This window comes from Mesoplodon densirostris, chromosome 2 (genome assembly GCF_025265405.1).
Source record: "Mesoplodon densirostris isolate mMesDen1 chromosome 2, mMesDen1 primary haplotype, whole genome shotgun sequence".
NCBI classification, from domain to species: domain Eukaryota; kingdom Metazoa; phylum Chordata; class Mammalia; order Artiodactyla; family Ziphiidae; genus Mesoplodon; species Mesoplodon densirostris.
This window is the reverse complement of record NC_082662.1, coordinates 170,912,414-170,930,197: the sequence shown is the minus strand read 5'-3', so window position 1 is coordinate 170,930,197 and position 17,784 is coordinate 170,912,414. Positions and strand designations below refer to the sequence as shown.

Here is a 17,784-nt window from a genome sequence, read left to right as displayed (position 1 = left end):
GGGAGCATTTTTTAGGAAAAAACAAAAAACAAAAACAGAACAAAAGGCAGCTACTTTCTAGGTTACTGGGCATGTACCTCACTTCCTTTGCCCTGAGAGCCATTTCTGTAATCTGCAGGCCACAAACAACTGCTCCATCCGTCTGTGCTTTGTTAGGTGGACATTTTAAATGAAATAAATTTTAAAAACAATTTCATTGAGTACAAACAACTGAACTGGAGGGGGAAAAAAGGAAGCTTATCTTCTGAGCAAATTCCTCACAATAAGTGTAGACATGAATTGTGTTCTTGGTGAGTAAGAGGGAGAGGAATTTGTGTGAGAAAGTCCTTGATTCCGTGTTTCAGGGACACAGGATCAGACTCCAGTTAGGGAATCTCACGGAGGCAGGCTTGGTTCTTCCCCTTGACCTTCCCTGTGGACGGTGGGCCGTTCACAGAGGGGAGCATGATGGAACGGAGGTGCACTGGCCCTTCCAGTGGACATGCCCGCATGTGTAACAGTGTCTCCGTCACTGTCATGAGTGTCTTGAAAAGTGGATCAGTATCTGCTGAAGTTGGACACAGGCATGCGCTATGACCCAGGTACATGCCCACGAGAAGCATATGCCTATGGTCACCAAAGACAAGTACTGGGATGGACCTTCATGGCACTGCTAGCCCCGGTGGTCCTGAGCTGAGAGCTGTTCTATCACAGTAAGAATGGACAACCAACCACCACACACATTATAAATGAAACTCATGTACAGTATTGAGACACAGAAAATGCACCCGTCCATGGGACTCCCCTGGTGGCGCAGTGGTTAAGAATCCACCTGCCAATGCAGGGGATATGGGTTCAAGCCTTGGTCTGGGAAGATCCCACATGCCGTGGAGCAACTAAGCCCGTGTGCCACAACTACTGAGCCTGCGCTCTAGAGCCCGTGAGACACAACTACTGAAGCCCGCGCGCCTAGAGCCCGTGCTCCGCAACAAGAGAAGCCACCACAATGAGAAGCCCGCGCACCGCAATGAAGAGTGGCCCCTGCTTGCCACAACTAGAGAAAGCCCGCGCAGCAACGAAGACCTAACGCAGCCAAAAAAAAAAAAAAAGAAAGAAAGAAAAAAGGCACCCGTCCTATTTATTTATTTGGTTGGTTGGTTGGTTGTGCTGGATCTTCGTTGTGGCATGCAGGATCTTTAGTTGCAGCACGAGAACTCTTAGTTGCAGCATGTGGGATCTAGTTCCCTGACCAGGGATTGAACTGGGGCCCCCTGCATTGGGAGCACAGAGTCTTAGCCACTGGACCCCTAGGCAAGTCCCACCAGTATATTTAAATAAAGCACAAAAACAGCCAAAACTAATCTACAGGGTTAGAAGTCAGGAGGGTGTTTCTCCTGGGTGTGGACGGAAGGGAACGCGAGAGGGCTCTGGGGTCATGGCAATGTCACTTCCTGATCTGGGTGCTGGTCCAATGGGTGCATTTACAGTGTCGTCAGTGACTTGTACATGTAAGTGCACTTTTCTGTGTTTTACTTCATTTAAGAAAAAGAAAAAGAGGCAAAATATGGGGGGGCGGTTTGGATGCTAGCTGCGAGGACTCCTGACGGTAGCCCTGGTGCGGGCTTGGTTGGCTCCTGAGAGGTGGTCTCTGCTCTCACCTCGGGGATCAAGCCCCACTGCAGGGACGGGGTGCCCTTTCCTGGGCTGACACTACCTGTCTGCAGGGTCCCAGAACTCCACTCAGTCTCAGGAGCAGAGACAGGAAAGGCACAACTCTGTACCATGCATCACATTTCCAGCGTCCAGGCTTTCCATACAAATTTTTGTTCTGGGGGTCGGGAGTGATGATATACATAGCCATAATCATCCAAGAACGATAGAAGTCACTGTCACATCCCAGGTGACTTTTAAATCAAAGAGTTTTGAAGACTAGAGCTGCAATGTCTCCTCCCCACGGGGTAGCTTTACAAATGTTAATTAACATCAGTTCAGCATTACAATACCTCTCAGCCTTTGCTAGGACTGACCCTGTGAACAGAGAGAAATGGCAGGATAGTGGCTCTTTGCACCTGGTCCATGGAGGAGCCGTGAACGTGACCTCCACGACCTCCACCGGTCTGCCACTGCCGGCAAAGTCTGGGGGGCAGTCTCCAGTTCTGTGATACTGAATGTCTGTCAGACTGGCCCATCTGTGGTGGGGACCCTCAGCTGCCTGCAGCCGGGTATAAAACCCACAAAGCTTGAGCTGGAATGATGTCGGAAAACCCAGACACTTACCTTTCCAGCTGAGAGAACAGAAGCACCAAACCCCAATGCTTGGACCACCCTGCCAGGGGCTGCCTTCCCCTCTGCACTTCTTGCTGGCATACAATTGCTAATGCAGCATCTTAGGATATCACACCTCATGTTAATAAGCTCCAAGAGAACATCTTACTTGGATCTGAGGAAGCTGGCAAGTCTTTTTATCATCGAGTCTCTTAGAGGATAACCTCTTCCGCTATAGATAATGGGATTGCGCCTGGGATGAAAACCATCAGTATCCAGGAGCGAGGGACTCCGACATCGCGGTGCACCCTCCCCGACTCCTTTCCTGTGAACCTCGGGGGCTTCTCAGATATCTGAAAAGGGGAGGAGAGGAAAAGAAATTCAGCTAGAAATGAGGCTAGTGAAAAAGGAAAGCACTCAAGTTGCTCTAGTTCAGGCTATGAAGAGCCTTCTTTCTGCTTTCCTGACTTCAGAGTATGGGGAAAAAAAGGCAGAAGTTAAAGTGAGGCCATTAAGTGGTCACATAGTCTACAGGAATGTACCAGCAAGCTCCTTACAAACCACAGGCTCGCAGATATTCTTGGCTGAAAGGTAACCGGCCTCTAGGAAATCCAGCGAGAATGGGATGGTCACAAGACAAGAACGTGCAGTCTCAGGTGCCCTCCATTCTCTAGAACTCCAAAACACTCCCAGCATCCGCATGCAGTGATTTTGTGGTAGCACAATTCCTGGGTTACAGACACAACACAGTTGATACTGAAAAGCACAGGGTATTTGGTAGCCCAGAGGCAGCCATTCATTTGTCCATCAGGCTGCTGGTTGAGTCTGGGCAGCGGCCTTGGGTGGCTCCAGTGAGGACGGCACTATTTTCTGTGGACACCATTAGACAGAAGTGGAAGCAACATGCAGGGATGAAGGCAGGTTGCTTGACACCCTCCTTAGTGATGGGGTGAAATGCAGGAGGAGGCCCAGAAAATGCTCTTCAAGCTTTTAGAACTGAGCATATTTCGAGGTCAGAATCACAACCAAGAAAGTGGAACACTCTTTTTCACATCATATATTTTTTGATAAATTAAGAGCATTGGTAAAATAAAAACAAGTCTTCGTTGACTTAAGTATTTCATCTTTTTATTTCAAAACAAGAAAGGATACCAAGAAGCAGAAGAGTGAAACAGTTAAAACCAGCAAAGCTGCAAAGTAGGAAAGAAAGTACAAAGGAAGAAATGGATCCGATTTCAATATGGTTGCTTAATGCAAACACAGGGCTCTAAGAAGTCACACGTTAAGTCCAAGGACTTCAGCAGGCTCGCTGACCCATCAGTGGCAGGGCTACGCCCCTTTTCCGCTGAACTTAACTTTACACATTCTAGACACGTCATGCACATACAGGTTACACTTTACGGTTACATGAAATTGCATGCAATTCACACAGAGAATCATTTTGAAGGCACTGTTGTGCAGCAGGAGCTGCTACTTTCTGGCAAGTCCTTCCTAAGTTGTCTTGCAAGTGGTCCTCCTTTTTATTTATTCATATTTGAAACTTTGGTGCAAAACCCTGGTGCCATCTAATCCCACCTACCCTGCCAACCATTTTGGTTTCTTGTCTCACCCTCTCCTCCACTTCTCTTTCTTAAAGGTAGGCTCCAAACTTGGAAGGTAATGTTTCCTGACAATAAGATCTCCCTTTATTTGGATTTACAAATGATTTTTGAGTCAAGCAGCAATTTACAATTTGTTGCTTGAAAACAAGTTGCTACCAGTTTCTTTTACTCCTGAAATTCAGCAAGGCCAGTAACTCAGAAATTCCATGAGATAAGATACACGAGGTTCTGTATACACATTAAATAATTTCTAATTCCAATTCAAATATGGCCTTGGATATGTTTAAATCAACCTTAACTTTAAAGTGTTATTTCAGTCCATACTGCCCTAAGAGGCTCACTCCCAGATTATAAAGCCCTAGATTAATGGGCTGCATGTACTCACATCCTTAGCAAAGAAAACCGCTCTGCATAATCTTTAAGGACATAAATGCACATTTCTAGTTTTAAAATTTTGTAGCAAAGCAGGTCCATTTGGACCACAAGAAATTCACCTTTAAATTTTACCAACTGGGCTCTTCTACAGGATGCTGTTGTCCTATCAACTAGGTAGGTCTGAAAAGGAGAATGTATTTAACATTCTAAATCTCATAATGGAAACGGTGTATGTTGCTCTCCAACCAGAAAGGTTCATCCCTGACTCCCCCACTTCTCAAAAGTCAGATAAAAAGCACCAAAAAAGCCTTCCTGTCATTCACTCCTATGGTCATCCCAACTCCCCAGAGGTCAGCAGAAAGCACAATGGAACTGATTTTCGTTCAGGCCAAGTAAAAGGTTTTGAAAACTCCTCCCACAGGCAAGGCAACAGAACGCTTTGAACTGGAACTTACCTGGATCGACCTCTGCCTGAAGTCCCAATCTGCTCAAGCACAGATGGGACTAGCCCTAACTCCCCCACTCTCTCTACCCCAGCTACAGACCAGACTTGCAATGCTGCTATAACCACAGACTGCAGGGATGCTTCCTCATTCAGTCTTATCAAGCAAACCAAAAAAAGAATGTCTATGAAAATGTGTAAATACTGTAATTGAGTTTTGAATATTTTGCACCAACTACAGATGTCTCAAGATAGAATCTTCTTTCTAGCTCATTCACTTTTGTTAGAAACACTTCATTTTCCCCCAAAAGAAAAAAACACACAGTATGAAAAGCGTGTCTTATTGCTAAAAAAAAGTGAATTCCCAAACACACACATGCCCACCAAGAACAGAAGGAAAAGAACATCTGCAAAACAGGACTCATCATCTCTAATCCCATTCAGCCTCTGACTTTGTGCCAATTATTTTCTCCTTAAGATCAAGCAAGGACTAAGAACAACATTCACCCAAATGGTGCGGAAGGGTCACCTCGTTGGCTAAGAAACTGCTATGAGTCTTTTGGATTAACAACAAGGACCTGGGAAGGAATGGCAGCTTATACACTCGTATATAAGAAGGGCAGAGGGGGGAGGGCATTATTCCCCCCGTGGATGACAGAGATAGAAGGAACCACGGTACAGCAGGCTCAGGGGATATGAGAGCTGCTGAAGTGCATTCCTCCCCAAGAAACAAAGAAGGGCTGCTTCACTCCATCCAGCTCTGCAGTGTTTACTTAAAAAAAAGCTACTGGGCCAGAAAAAGAATCAAAAGGGCTTTGTCACTGATCTAATCATAGCCGGAGCACGGTTTCACGTCTCACATGATCCCACACGGTATCACTCTTGGTCTGTGGGAATGGATGGATGCCTGTGCTTCCAGGCTGAGGCCGTGGCCGGGAGAACGCAGACACCTGAAACCCAATCTGTGAAATCTCACGGGTGAGCAGAGGGCCTTGGGACAGCAGGTAACACAGCACTAACACTACACGCGGCACGACTGCAAAATCATCATTTCATCGATTTTACCTTAGTGCTCACACCTAGGATGCATGTTTTCCAGTGAATAGGGTCTAAGATTTTGAAACAATTAAAAGCGGCACTTAGGATCAGAGAGCGAAACTCAGGCCCTTTTCCCCTTCTCTTGGATCAAAAGGAAGAAATGAAGCAAATCAGTGGCTGCAGAGTACACACGGGATGATGACACACAGAACTAAGTGTTAAAGGGAGGGGCCACCTCAGAGACACGGCCTGGAGACCACATGGACTAGCCCTGCAGCCTGACAGCTAGTCAAGCTGGCTGGAGTCCAGGCCAATGACCGGTCCACTTCCCACATACAAAGGGAGGAGTGAGACGGCAAAGTGGGAGAAACACGAAGTGTCCAGCCTAAGAAAGGGGCAAAGAAGTGGGTTAAAATAAGAATCTTTTAACGATGTTTACTTTCAGAAACAAGGCTATTTTATGTGAGGACCAAATACTACCCCCTAAAATTCAATTTCAGCAACTGAAACCTATAATGATGAGGTGTCTATGGTAAGGAAACCAAATTGTAAACTCCTTGGCTCAGGCCTGAAACTCCCATTCCCCTTGGTAATAAGTAGGTAGAAAAGAAAATGAAGCCAGATTTTAATACGCCTCTCTTCTGAATATCTAAATCCTCCCAATACTTTTCTCAGGGGGAAATGATTCTCCCTGGACATTTTAGTGACAAAGTCAGCGCCTACCACCAACCCTTCAAGGCGCAGAACTAACTTAGGTCTACATGTAAGTTCATCGCGCCCAGCTTCCACTTGCCCAACCACCACTGCCAGGCAGCCTGGCAGCATCCGAGGTCACACGGGGCCTGGGTGACAGCGCTAAGTTAGTCCACCACCAAGAACGGACAGGCCTCAGACTTGAGAATACGAGCATCTAGGGAAACTCCGAAACATGTAAAACACCCAATGCCACGGCAGGCAGAACAAACCGAGTTTACACCCGAGTTCAACATGGTTAATGACAATAAAAATTCCAAATCGGTATTTCTCACCTAAAATTTAAATGAAGCAAATTGAAAAACGTCTCTAAAAATGCCTTTAATCTTTAAAAAAGGGACTCAGACTAAGGTTCCATGGACGCGACTAAGGGCATGAATGAACCATAATCTTAAAAAGCTTTCTGTGGCAACTTATTTTGTATGATTAAAATAGCTTGTATTTTAAGTGTAAGCCAAGAACCTATTTTCTCATTTTCTATAGATTTGAAAGGAAACTTTGGGACCTGACAGAGAATTAAATATCCTTCAATGTAAACACCTATCAATATACACTTCTTCAATGTAAATTTCCTAAATGCCATTTTCTGTGTAATCCAAAGGACCAACTAACTGCATGCTTTTTAATATATTCTAAGTCTTCTTGGAAGAACCACCATTAACTAAAAACCAAATGCACCCATATAACGTTATTCACTGCCTACATTAGCAATTTTTTATATATTTTTAAAATTCTGTTATCTATTGCTAAAGAAATCAGTCTTGGAGCCAAAGGGGAAAAAAGTTAAATCAAATTTAAACCTGATAAACTATGAAGCTGTGATTTGTATAGATTTTTACACTTATGGAACAAATGCACTTAGTCCTCTAATGAAATATATAAGCTTTTCTAATAAGTTCTATTGAAATGAAAGCTGTCTCCTCTCAGAACTGTTGAGAAAAGGTCGTATTTGAGTTTTCAGTTAGAGTCATATGAAAAAGTGATGTAAAAGAACACTCTTTAGATGATGCATATGTCCTCCCTACCCTCAGCTGCCTCCCTGAGGCCCTGATTTCTTCCCTCTATCTAGGAATCCCACAGCCCTATACCAGAAGCTTCCAGGGGCTCTGCTCTCTGCTCAACTTCTCCAACTATACAACATGCTTCAGAGAAGTTGGGTACATCTCAGTGACGGTGACCTTTTGGCTCAAACACTTAAAATTGAGGATTCAGCTTTATTTATTCTTCATGTTAAATTAATCAGCAAGTATTTGAAGCCTACTACATGCCTTAACTGATACTAACATTTCAGCTTAGAGAGTTTATGTGCAACAGATGAATCTATAATAACTGAAAAGTCCTTTTTTTCCTTTCTTGACCTTCAGATATATTGATTTCATCAGATTTAACAAAAATAACCAATAAATGTGGCCGTAATTCTTTCAACATCCTAAGTCATTATGACAATCATTTATTTACCCTCTCACAGGGACTGTTACTTTAAAAAAAAAAAGCTCTTTAGAGATAAATTTACATAGTTCATAACATTAGCTTTCAGTTGTATCTCCTTACTGGTTCAATTTGCTTCTCTGTGAATTCACCATTGGTATCAACAAGGGAGATATCCTAGACCTCCATTTAAGTTGATGCTGCATATCCCTAACCCTCCTAAATTTACTCTAGTAATATTTTTTTCTTTTCTAATCAATTTTAGACTTTTTGAAAATTTGAAGGTTTCACTTTTAAAGTATTATGAACAGATATAAAAACCTACTGAGCCTCAAAAATTATCTAGAGACAACATAAAGGAAACAAACATAATCCACAGCCTATTTGGAAGTTTGGAACAGAGAAAATCTGCATTCTAGACCCTCAACAGTACTTGGCTCAACAGTCATTTCTTGAGGGGTTACCAACTTTAGCTTCTTAGGCAAATGTGCTTATTCTGAGAGAAAACTACTCTTAAAAATAAATGTTCTCCACTGTGTCTTTTTGTAGCCAAAGATACCTGGGATAATTCTATTCACCCAGATCGACAAAGATTCCTTATGCATACTTCAGAAACACCTAAGTCTAAATATGAAATGGCTTTTCAGTGAAAAGTCTGAGGTATTAGCATTACTAATTTCATTATACTCTCGGGATCCCTTTCTCATCCCTTAGAGCTTTGAGGAGATGTACAGATACGAATTCATCTATTAAAAAAAAAAAAAAACGGTACTACCAGGAACACGTGTAGCGTTTTAATGTGAATGCTGGAGTAAATGTCTTCAGGAAAGCAGATTATGCAATAGCTTCATAAAGGAATTAAGAGCTCCTAGAGAGTTCTTTCACACAGTATGCTTTATATGATGTCATTCTTATGCTTAATCGATAGAACTGAAAGGGTAATAGGGTTATATATAAAGTTAGGATGCCTACAGAAAGGAATCAGAGACCCTGTAGCATACCTTTGTAAACTGTGCTTCAAAGGTTAACACTACTTAGAACTTAAAGGCCAATTCTTCACAAGGGCACTGGAAGTATATACAAATTTAGGAGACAAAGTTGTATCTAGGCAAATTTTAAAGGTTACCACCTGTTACTTCATTCATTTTCGAATGGGAAGTGACTCTTAGTTTGTAGACAAACATTCTGATTTATACATGAAGGGAAGCCAGAACCCCGAGACGGGACAGAGAGAAAAAAATCAGTTAATATGTTTATACCTGTGGACTGGGTAATGACTGCAAACGTCAGTGAGTGGCAGGAACATGGGGTCCACGAGAAGCGGAGAGCATGAGGGAGGGAAAAGTTGGGGTCCGGTAGGAGAAAGAAGACAGACTGTTGTATTTCTAATGAAGACATTAGAATTTTAAAGCGAACTCAAAATCAGTACTTCGTAAGAGTCAGATAAAACATACTGCTGCTTATATGTGGGTTTCAAGAACTACATATAAACAAACACTATATAAACAAACACTACTGTATAAACAAACACTATAGATAGAGATTTCACTATATTTAAAACTCAGTACTTGGTAAGGCCCTTACAATATCCTTTACACTGCAAACTATATAAAGGAAAATTTTAACTGCATAAATGAGTTTAATGTATCTATGCTGTAGAACAAAATGGAGTAAACTTAAACATTTATCACTCTCTTGACTGTAAGACACTGTACCAAGCTGGGCCGAGAGAAAATAAGAACACACAGGGAACACCCAACAGCTATTTCAAGCAAAAAGTAGATAGATACATGATCACATATTCCCTTTGTATACATTACTTAGTATTTATGACTTATGAAATCTTTGTAGTGTTGGTATGTAAACTTTAAGTAGTGAAGTCATGGACTTGAAAGAGTGTTTTTTACATTCAATACAACTTATTTTAGAACCAAAAGATTATGTCAGAAGATTATCTAAGTGTCACGAACAAGCAACACGTATATACTGCAATTTTATTTCAATCGCACAAACGAAGTTAGCATGTAGGAAATTTAAATGAAACAGTACGGTAAAAATAGCAGAGAACCAAAAACTCTAATAAGGAAGTACACCTAAAGCATGAGAATTCAACATTCATTAGTGTTTCATCTTCAGTTTCGATTGACACTTGATGCTTGCAAATTTTGAAACAAACTTTGAGATCATGATGACTATTCTGAAGAGATTTCAGCACCAGCACTAAGATTTGTACATTCAGTTGGTTTGCAGTTGACTTGTTAGCCATTTACATAGTGTATAGTACAGATTTGTCACAGGTCAGATCACAGTGTTGAAGGAAAGAAGTACCTTCCTGTAATTAGACAGGATCCCCTAAACTGCGTTCAGCTTAAGACATCCAGTGTACAAGAGCACGAAAACCATCATAATATTGTGGCTCCAAGGAACATAGTTTTGATAAGGAAAACAACCTAAGCTTCTGTTGCCCATTTTAATTACTGAAATCTCTAACAATGACAAAACTGTCACATAGGACAGCAAATGTATACAGTAATTCAATCAAACTTCTTGGAAAGAACACATTTAGCAATCTGGGATAATGCAGAACGACAGGAAATAAAACGTGATTCAACACTAGTTCTTTTTGTCATTTTACACAGACCTCATGTTAATATTAGACCAAGGCACAAAACGTTTAGTGCATAAACCGGTTTCTTTTTTAAGATCTAGCATTTTTACCGTAGTCTTTTATTTTACTTTGGACCACTTGTACCCAGTACTCTATCCTACTATAGACTGTTTAACTTAATCAACAAAATCAAAAGTGATTTCTGACCAGATTTATGGGGGACATACACATTGGTATCATCATAGTGTTTGCATAACCAAAAGTACAATAATAAAGATGAAAATGCCTCCTATTTCTTTTAGAAAGTAGTACTTCATAAGCTTGCTGCATCTTTAATGTCTTCACTATTGGATGACAATGAAGAGTTGATAGAAAAAAAGAACTGCATACTTGAATTATGATAGCTCATCCATCACAGATCTAAAAATGAAGTTTCTACAGAAACAGGAACTATTTTAACAAGGGAAAAAAATTCCCTCATTCAAACCTCTTTGAAGTGGTAATGGCTGCAAACTTGCAGCGCTTAGAAAACTTGCAGCGCTTAGAAAACTATGCTATCAACAAGTTCTGTCTTATGAACTTAGATTAAGAAAATCTAGAAAGCAGATGAAAGTGGATTATTTCTCCAAAATTTTAGTGAAACTACTGATAATCAAAGGTTTCAAAGCAAATATGGCACATAATAACTCAAGCATAAATCAAGATGGAGAGCCTGGAGAATTGTGATTTCCTAAAATTTCAAAAAATTCTATCATTGCAACATACAGGATTTCTCCTCTATTTTAATCTTAGAAGTTTCAAAGAAAAGGGAGTGGATAACATACACACACGTGAGTGTCCACACAAACACGCACGCACGCACACACATGGTGGTAAGTAGAGTATCTAGTTCCTTCTTCCCACCACCTAAGTCTCACTTTATTTATTAAAAGAAAATTATGCAGGACCCCCCCTCGTTGTTTTCCCTTTATCTAATGATTTCTGTGACCTTAATTGCTGCCATCATTGTTACTTTTCTAGTATTTCAACATAACAAGGTTCAAAAGCAGCTTTGTAGTCAGGAATGTGTACCTGAATACCTGTATAACTGCAGGGCGCCTAGGTAATAACAACTGCCAAATTCAGGGACGGAACTTTTGAGTTCCACACTAAGATGTAATTCATGTGAAGCTCAGAATCATGTTTCAGACCACTGAACTTACTCAAGTTAAAATACAAATAGCTGAAGACATGATGTAAAAGATCAAGTACTTGGTGCTGTTAACATATTTACCAATTAAAGTCACAAAATAGTCCTCATTATTATTCATGCAGGTAACTGAGAACAAAGATAGTGCAGAAGTTAACTTTAAATAAAAAATTATTCCTTCCCTTCCTCCCGCTCCCCTATACTCTACAAAATGTTTTCCCTGGGACTAGGCCTTGAAAAGGCCACTACATATTAGTTTGACATGCATTACTGTCTGCAATTTAAAAAGCTAATTTTGTGGTGGTTGTAATTACATTATAAAAATGTCCACGTGCATAAATCTAAAAAAGGTTGAAAACCTACAGTGAATCTACAATATACTGTTTTACATTTGACCACTGGTTTGTGTTATGTAGGAGTCACAGATTTGGTAAAGCATTGTAACAATTTAGGAAGGCATCTAAATCTTTAAATTCTGGACAAATTTTATGTTTGAATCTACAAAATTGCATGAAGGCTAAACTCGAGAAACTTCCTATCATTCTAAAATTCCTCACTCCGAACAAATCATTTTTAGGACACTTTCTTATAAATATCACCCTTTGAAAGCACATACAATTCCATTTGTTCCACATTTTATGATCTTAACCTACATAGGGCTGAGCTCAATTATTCATGGAATATCAAATATGATAGGAAGACAAACCTGAGAGAAACATTTACAATACAATAGCATAACTTGCTAAATTCCTCATCACCATTCTCTGAAAAAAAAATTCTCAAGCCTTTCTCCTCTTTATTTTAGCAATGGACTGTGGAAAACGTGCGATTTTCTCTTGACATGAAAGTATTTCAATGCACGGTGATCTTGCCTGACGGATTCAGTATTTTCTGCATAACTGATACAGGAACTCCTATATGACTCTCCTCCATCCCGTTGTAGCGGTCAGAGAAAAGCAGAAAACTGTGAGGGAAACAGCTTATCGCCAGAGTAGTAATGTCTGAAGGCTTTCAAAGTATGTTGGTTTTTCCCTCCTTCCGACTGTTTGTCTCCATTTTCTTCTTACAGCTCACAAGATGTAAGGGTTTTGTTGTTGTTAACACAGCTGTTCTTTGTAGGTTTTTTTTTTTCTTTTCCTTTCTCCAGATTAAAGTCCTATCTCTCCTTAGTTTGATTCTCTATGCAGTATTTGACTTGCTCAGTTCCTGCCTGATTGCTGGGTAGGAAAAGGAAAAATATTAAAAGCAAATATAACGATACGGTAAAATAAATGGGTGATTCATTCTTAAGAAATCTTAACGACTGTATTCAAACTCACAGTAATAAAAGAAACACTGATCTTGCATCTTTCATTGCAGAAATCTTTGTTTTCTTATTTTTATGAAGACCACACTAATTTCTATATATTTATATATTCTCTCCATTTTGTACACAAAATGAAAACACCGATTTTTGGGGCTTAAAACAAGAGGTCAGTGGGATGGGATGGATGAATAGAAGTAACCTAGAGAAAGACTTGTTCACCTAGTTTTCCATCTAATACTCCTCAACACCGGAAACTTAGGAATCTTGCTTACCCCTATTTTCAAAACTAATTTCCATTATATGACGGAGACAGAGCTCCTCTCTGACATCCTAAACCAAGTAAAGGGCAGGATAATATGGAAAAGTAAGTGTTTTATGCCCTCAAGTAATAAACTGTGGACTTCTTTATTTGCATTTTCTTTAAAATGGCTATTCTTTCTTTCTTTTTTTTTTTTTTTTGCGGTATGCGGGCCTCTCACTGTCGCGGCCTCTCCCGTTGCGGAGCACAGGCTCCGGACGCGCAGGCTCAGCGGCCATGGCTCACGGACCCAGCTGCTCTGCGGCATGTGGGATCTTCCCGGACCGGGGCACGAACCCGTGTCCCCTGCATTGGCAGGCGGACTCTCAACCACTGCGCCACCAGGGAAGCCCTAAAATGGCTATTCTTGATCATTACTCTATAAGGGTAGCAAATTTGTTTAGACACTCACCATCAATGAGCTCTTCTTTTAGCTTAGTTAATTCTTTTCTCATTTCATCTAAAATGTCCTAAAATATTAAGAGAAAAACATCAGAAATACAGAAAAAAAAACTGTTAAAAAGATTCTTGCTCACATAAAATTTTAAGAATGTATGAAATATTACATATGCTTTTTGTTTCCAGAGTCACAATTTATGTCTTAGAAGATTAACCTTGGTAAATTTTGTTTTAAGAGTCTTTGCTTCCCAATCTTTGCTTACTCTAGCTTAGCAAAATGTGCAGCAGAATGTTTTCTAAAACTAAAATAATTACTTGGTCATCCAGTGAAAGGTGTGATTCAGATAATTTCTAGAAAACGTAATGGTTCTGCTTTTAATCTAATTCTTCTGGGAGCTGTCTAAGAGGTAATACATAAAGAAGTTTCAAGGAAGAAGACACGTGAACTGGACAATCAGCGCTTGGCAAATCTGTCATCTGGTCTGAAGTATGGGGACTCCTTAGGAATCACCAGAGCTGCTAAACTAAGATTCAAGGAATCTAGGATTCCCCTGGAGGGCCCTCAGGGGCTGCCCTAATAGGTGGGGAAGGAAGAGGATTGGACTCCGCTGGTTGTGCACAGTCCAAGAAGGCAGGGACCAGCCACATATAGCTACTGAGCACCTGAAACGTGGCTAGTCTGAAGCGAGATGCATTGTAAATGTAAAACAGACACCAGATTTCAAAGATTTAGTATGAAGCAAGTAATGTATAATAACTCATTAGTAATTTTAAAATACTGATTATATACTGAAATATTATTTTGGCTATATTAGGTTAAATAAAATATATTAAAGTGAATACCACCTGTTTCTCTGTATTTAAGGCGGCTACTAAAAATTTAAAGTACTGTGTGGCCCTTGTTACATGTCTAGTTAATAGTGATGTTCTGGACCCTCCTTCCTCTATGAAAACCAATCCATCTTTACATATTTTACAAAATCTCTTTTTATAAAGTTCAATTTGAAATAATGGATACCTCCTAGTTAAAAACTGAAGACTGTGTAATATGAAAGCTAAAAGGGCTAATAAGGTGACACAATTTTTTTTTTTTTTTTTGGTGGTATGCGGGCCTCTCACCGCTGTGACCTCTCCCGTTGCGGAGCACAGGCTCCGAATGCGCAGGCTCAGCGGCCATGGTTCACGGGCCCAGCTGCTCCGCGACATGTGGGATCTTCCTGGACCGGGGCTCGAACCTGTGTCCCCTGCATCAGCAGGCGGACTCTCAAGCACTGCGCCACCAGGGAAGCCCAAGTTGACACAATTTTAATGGGTGAAAAATAGCTATCCTTTGGAAGGATTAATTTCAAGTTATTTGACTTTCTTTAATACTGCACACACCTCAGGTTAACATTAAATTGCTCTGCGTTTAAGGTTCATTTTTTAAAAAAGCTTTTCATGCTTAAAATAAGGTTGAAAACTATCAATTAGTTTAATTCCTTCATTTTCCAATGAGGAAAGTGAGGCACAGAAGTTATTATATGGACTAGCAGATATCCTTTTTCAAATTAACTTAAAATCAGTCCTAAAATCAAATCTATCCTCTCTTCTAGTCCCCTACTTCAGATTGCCAAGAACTTACCATATTTTAAATGTGTGCAAGTGCTCCATTTTAAAATGCTTTTCAAGAAAAGAAAGCCATGTTTAACACACAGGAAACAAGGGCTTGATTATCAATGACCACATGCTTTTCAAATTACATAACTCAACTGAACTGTTCAAACAGCTTTGCAGTATAAAAATAAGGTTGATCTGAAATTGTTAGTATTTGTCTCTTTAATTCCTATTTAACTTTTACTTTGAACTCATTATTGCAACATTATTGGTCCCTTTTTAAGCCCCACTCAAACTTTGTTGGCATTTTAAAAAATGAGTGATAGAATGGGGAAAGCGGACTCCGAAGAAAGACTGGGTTCTTTTTTTTAAATAATTTAAGTGTGTTAGTTTCTGCTTTATAACAAAGTGAATCAGCTATACATATACATATGTTCCTATATCTCTTCCCTCTTGCATCTCCCTCCCTCTCACCCTCCCTATCCCACCCCTCTAAGTGGTCACCAACCATCAAGCTGATCTCCCTGTGCTATGCGGCTGCTTCCCGCTAGCTATCTATTTTACATTTGGTAGTGTATGTCCATGCCACTCTCTTACTTTGTCACAGCTTACCCTTCCCCCTTCCCATATCCTCAAGTCCATTCTCTAGTAGGTCTGTGTCTTTAGACTGGGTTCTGATCCTGACTGTGGGACTGAGTAAATTTAACTTCTCTGAACCTCAGATGTGCACAACTTGAGTACAAACACTATGTTATCTGACTACTATGAAGATTAGGAGACAATGTCACGCTAATAACCTAGCAAATGCGTAGCACTGAAGTCCGCCAGACAGTCAATAAATGCCTGCTACAGTGATCTGTACAACTGTTATCTTCAGAGGCTACCGTGAAGTGCAGGGTAAGAAGACAAAGATTACATTTTTCACTACAGGCACATCTGTACTCAGGTCTGCAAAACTGATAGTTTTTTTTACTAAGATGTCCTGCCTTCCATTTCAAATCTTTTAAACACCACTATTAAAAAAAATTATTTACCTCTTCTAGAAATAAGATAGTTCAAGGTTCCAAAATCACCTATTACTCCTTCCATTTTTTTTTCTGTGTATACAGGTATTAAATATAATGCATATGTATCCAAAATATGAACAATATCTTTTTCTTATAAAATCGACATAACTGTTCATACTGTTCGGTTACCTGTCTGTTTCACCTAATGTGGGCAAGTGTTCACAATTCATTGTTCAATATTCTCAGTTATGGTTCCTTAATAGCTGCAGAGCCCTCCTCCATACTATATAGTTACATACTTCTATTTTCTTAGCATAAATTCTTCGAAGTGAAGTTGCCGGGTTCAAAGGTAAATCATTTATTTTTAAGGCTTTTGGTTTGTTTTCCCAAACTGCTTCCTAGAAAGCAGAAGTATGTGAGGTGAGAGTGCCCACTTTCCTCACATTCTTGCCAAAACCAGACTTGGTGGGTCCATTTTGGCTAATGATAAGTGAAAAGTGCAAGCCCATTTTTTTTTAAGCAATTGTACACCATTCACTTACATTTAAAGTTTATAATATACCATTAAACCACTGCCCCTACCTTCCACCACTGCTGGCACTTTATGCAAACTTATGAACCAAAACATGAGGATTTGAAAAAAATAACAGAGTACTAAATGCCACTGTTTAACGTGAGTAAAAAAATATCTAACTCTACATTCTTTTCAAACACATTTGCAACCTGTCAAATATATGCACATGGGATATTTTTTAAAAAGAACAAGAACAAATAAAGGGAAGCTGCCACTGGTCGCCCACCTGCTTCAGCCTGTCATAATCCAGTCCCTCCGTCTGGACTCCGTTGGCACTGGGCTGTGACGAGGGCGCAGATTTTGGTCTGTACAAATGACATTTTCAGGACAGGTAAATAACGCTTAGGATATTTAATGAGTTCATTAGTCATTGCAAATTTACCAGCCCAACACCAGATTAAAGTACATTTCTTAAAACATGAGTTAAAAAGTTAATTGTCCTAATAGTTGCAGAACTGATAAGAACATATGAAAGTATTTCTCACTTTTCTCAGTATTATCAGTTATTTGTAAAGAAATCAGAAAAAGGTGATAAGATGACGAGACTTCTCCAGTAGAGGACAACACACTTTGGGCATGAGGAGGGTAACTGGGTGACGTGTGGCATGGTGATCAGGACAGACGGGAGGCTAGCTGCAGCACCCCAGCCCAAGTAAAACCATCATGTTTTCTCCTTTTGAAACTGTACATTATCTACTAAATATCTGGCAAACCAATGAACAGGAAATTATAAAGACTTGAATATTTCACTCTATATAAATCAATTTACAAATTCTATGCAGGGGGAAAAATATTTAATGAGTATGATTTCTTTGTATGTGTTTTATTCCGTTGTAAGCATCAAAACAAATAAGGATATTGGAAAAATGATTATTAAATTAAAGGTATATTCATATCCAATTGGCTATGTGGCTATTTCCCAATGAAGT

The 17,784-nt window shown here is 40.0% G+C and overlaps 1 protein-coding gene across 11 annotated transcripts in view; it reads right to left on the bottom strand.

The window, feature by feature from the left end:
• Positions 1–9,832: 9,832 nt before the first annotated feature.
• The window catches only part of ENAH (ENAH actin regulator), a 152,977-nt gene continuing 145,025 nt past the window's right edge, over positions 9,833–17,784 (bottom strand). For 8 of the 11 annotated variants that reach the window (XM_060091367.1, XM_060091370.1, XM_060091371.1 and 5 more), the window contains 3 exons: positions 17,082–17,160; positions 13,695–13,752; positions 9,862–12,895 (listed from right to left, as the gene is read on the bottom strand). In XM_060091367.1, coding sequence (XP_059947350.1) covers positions 12,858–12,895; positions 13,695–13,752; positions 17,082–17,160 — 175 coding nt within the window. In that variant the 3' untranslated portion in view covers positions 9,862–12,857. Of the gene's footprint in view, positions 12,896–13,694; positions 13,753–17,081; positions 17,161–17,784 lie in introns of all 11 variants that reach the window. The other 3 variants (XM_060091363.1, XM_060091365.1, XM_060091364.1) reach the window with 1 other exon arrangement.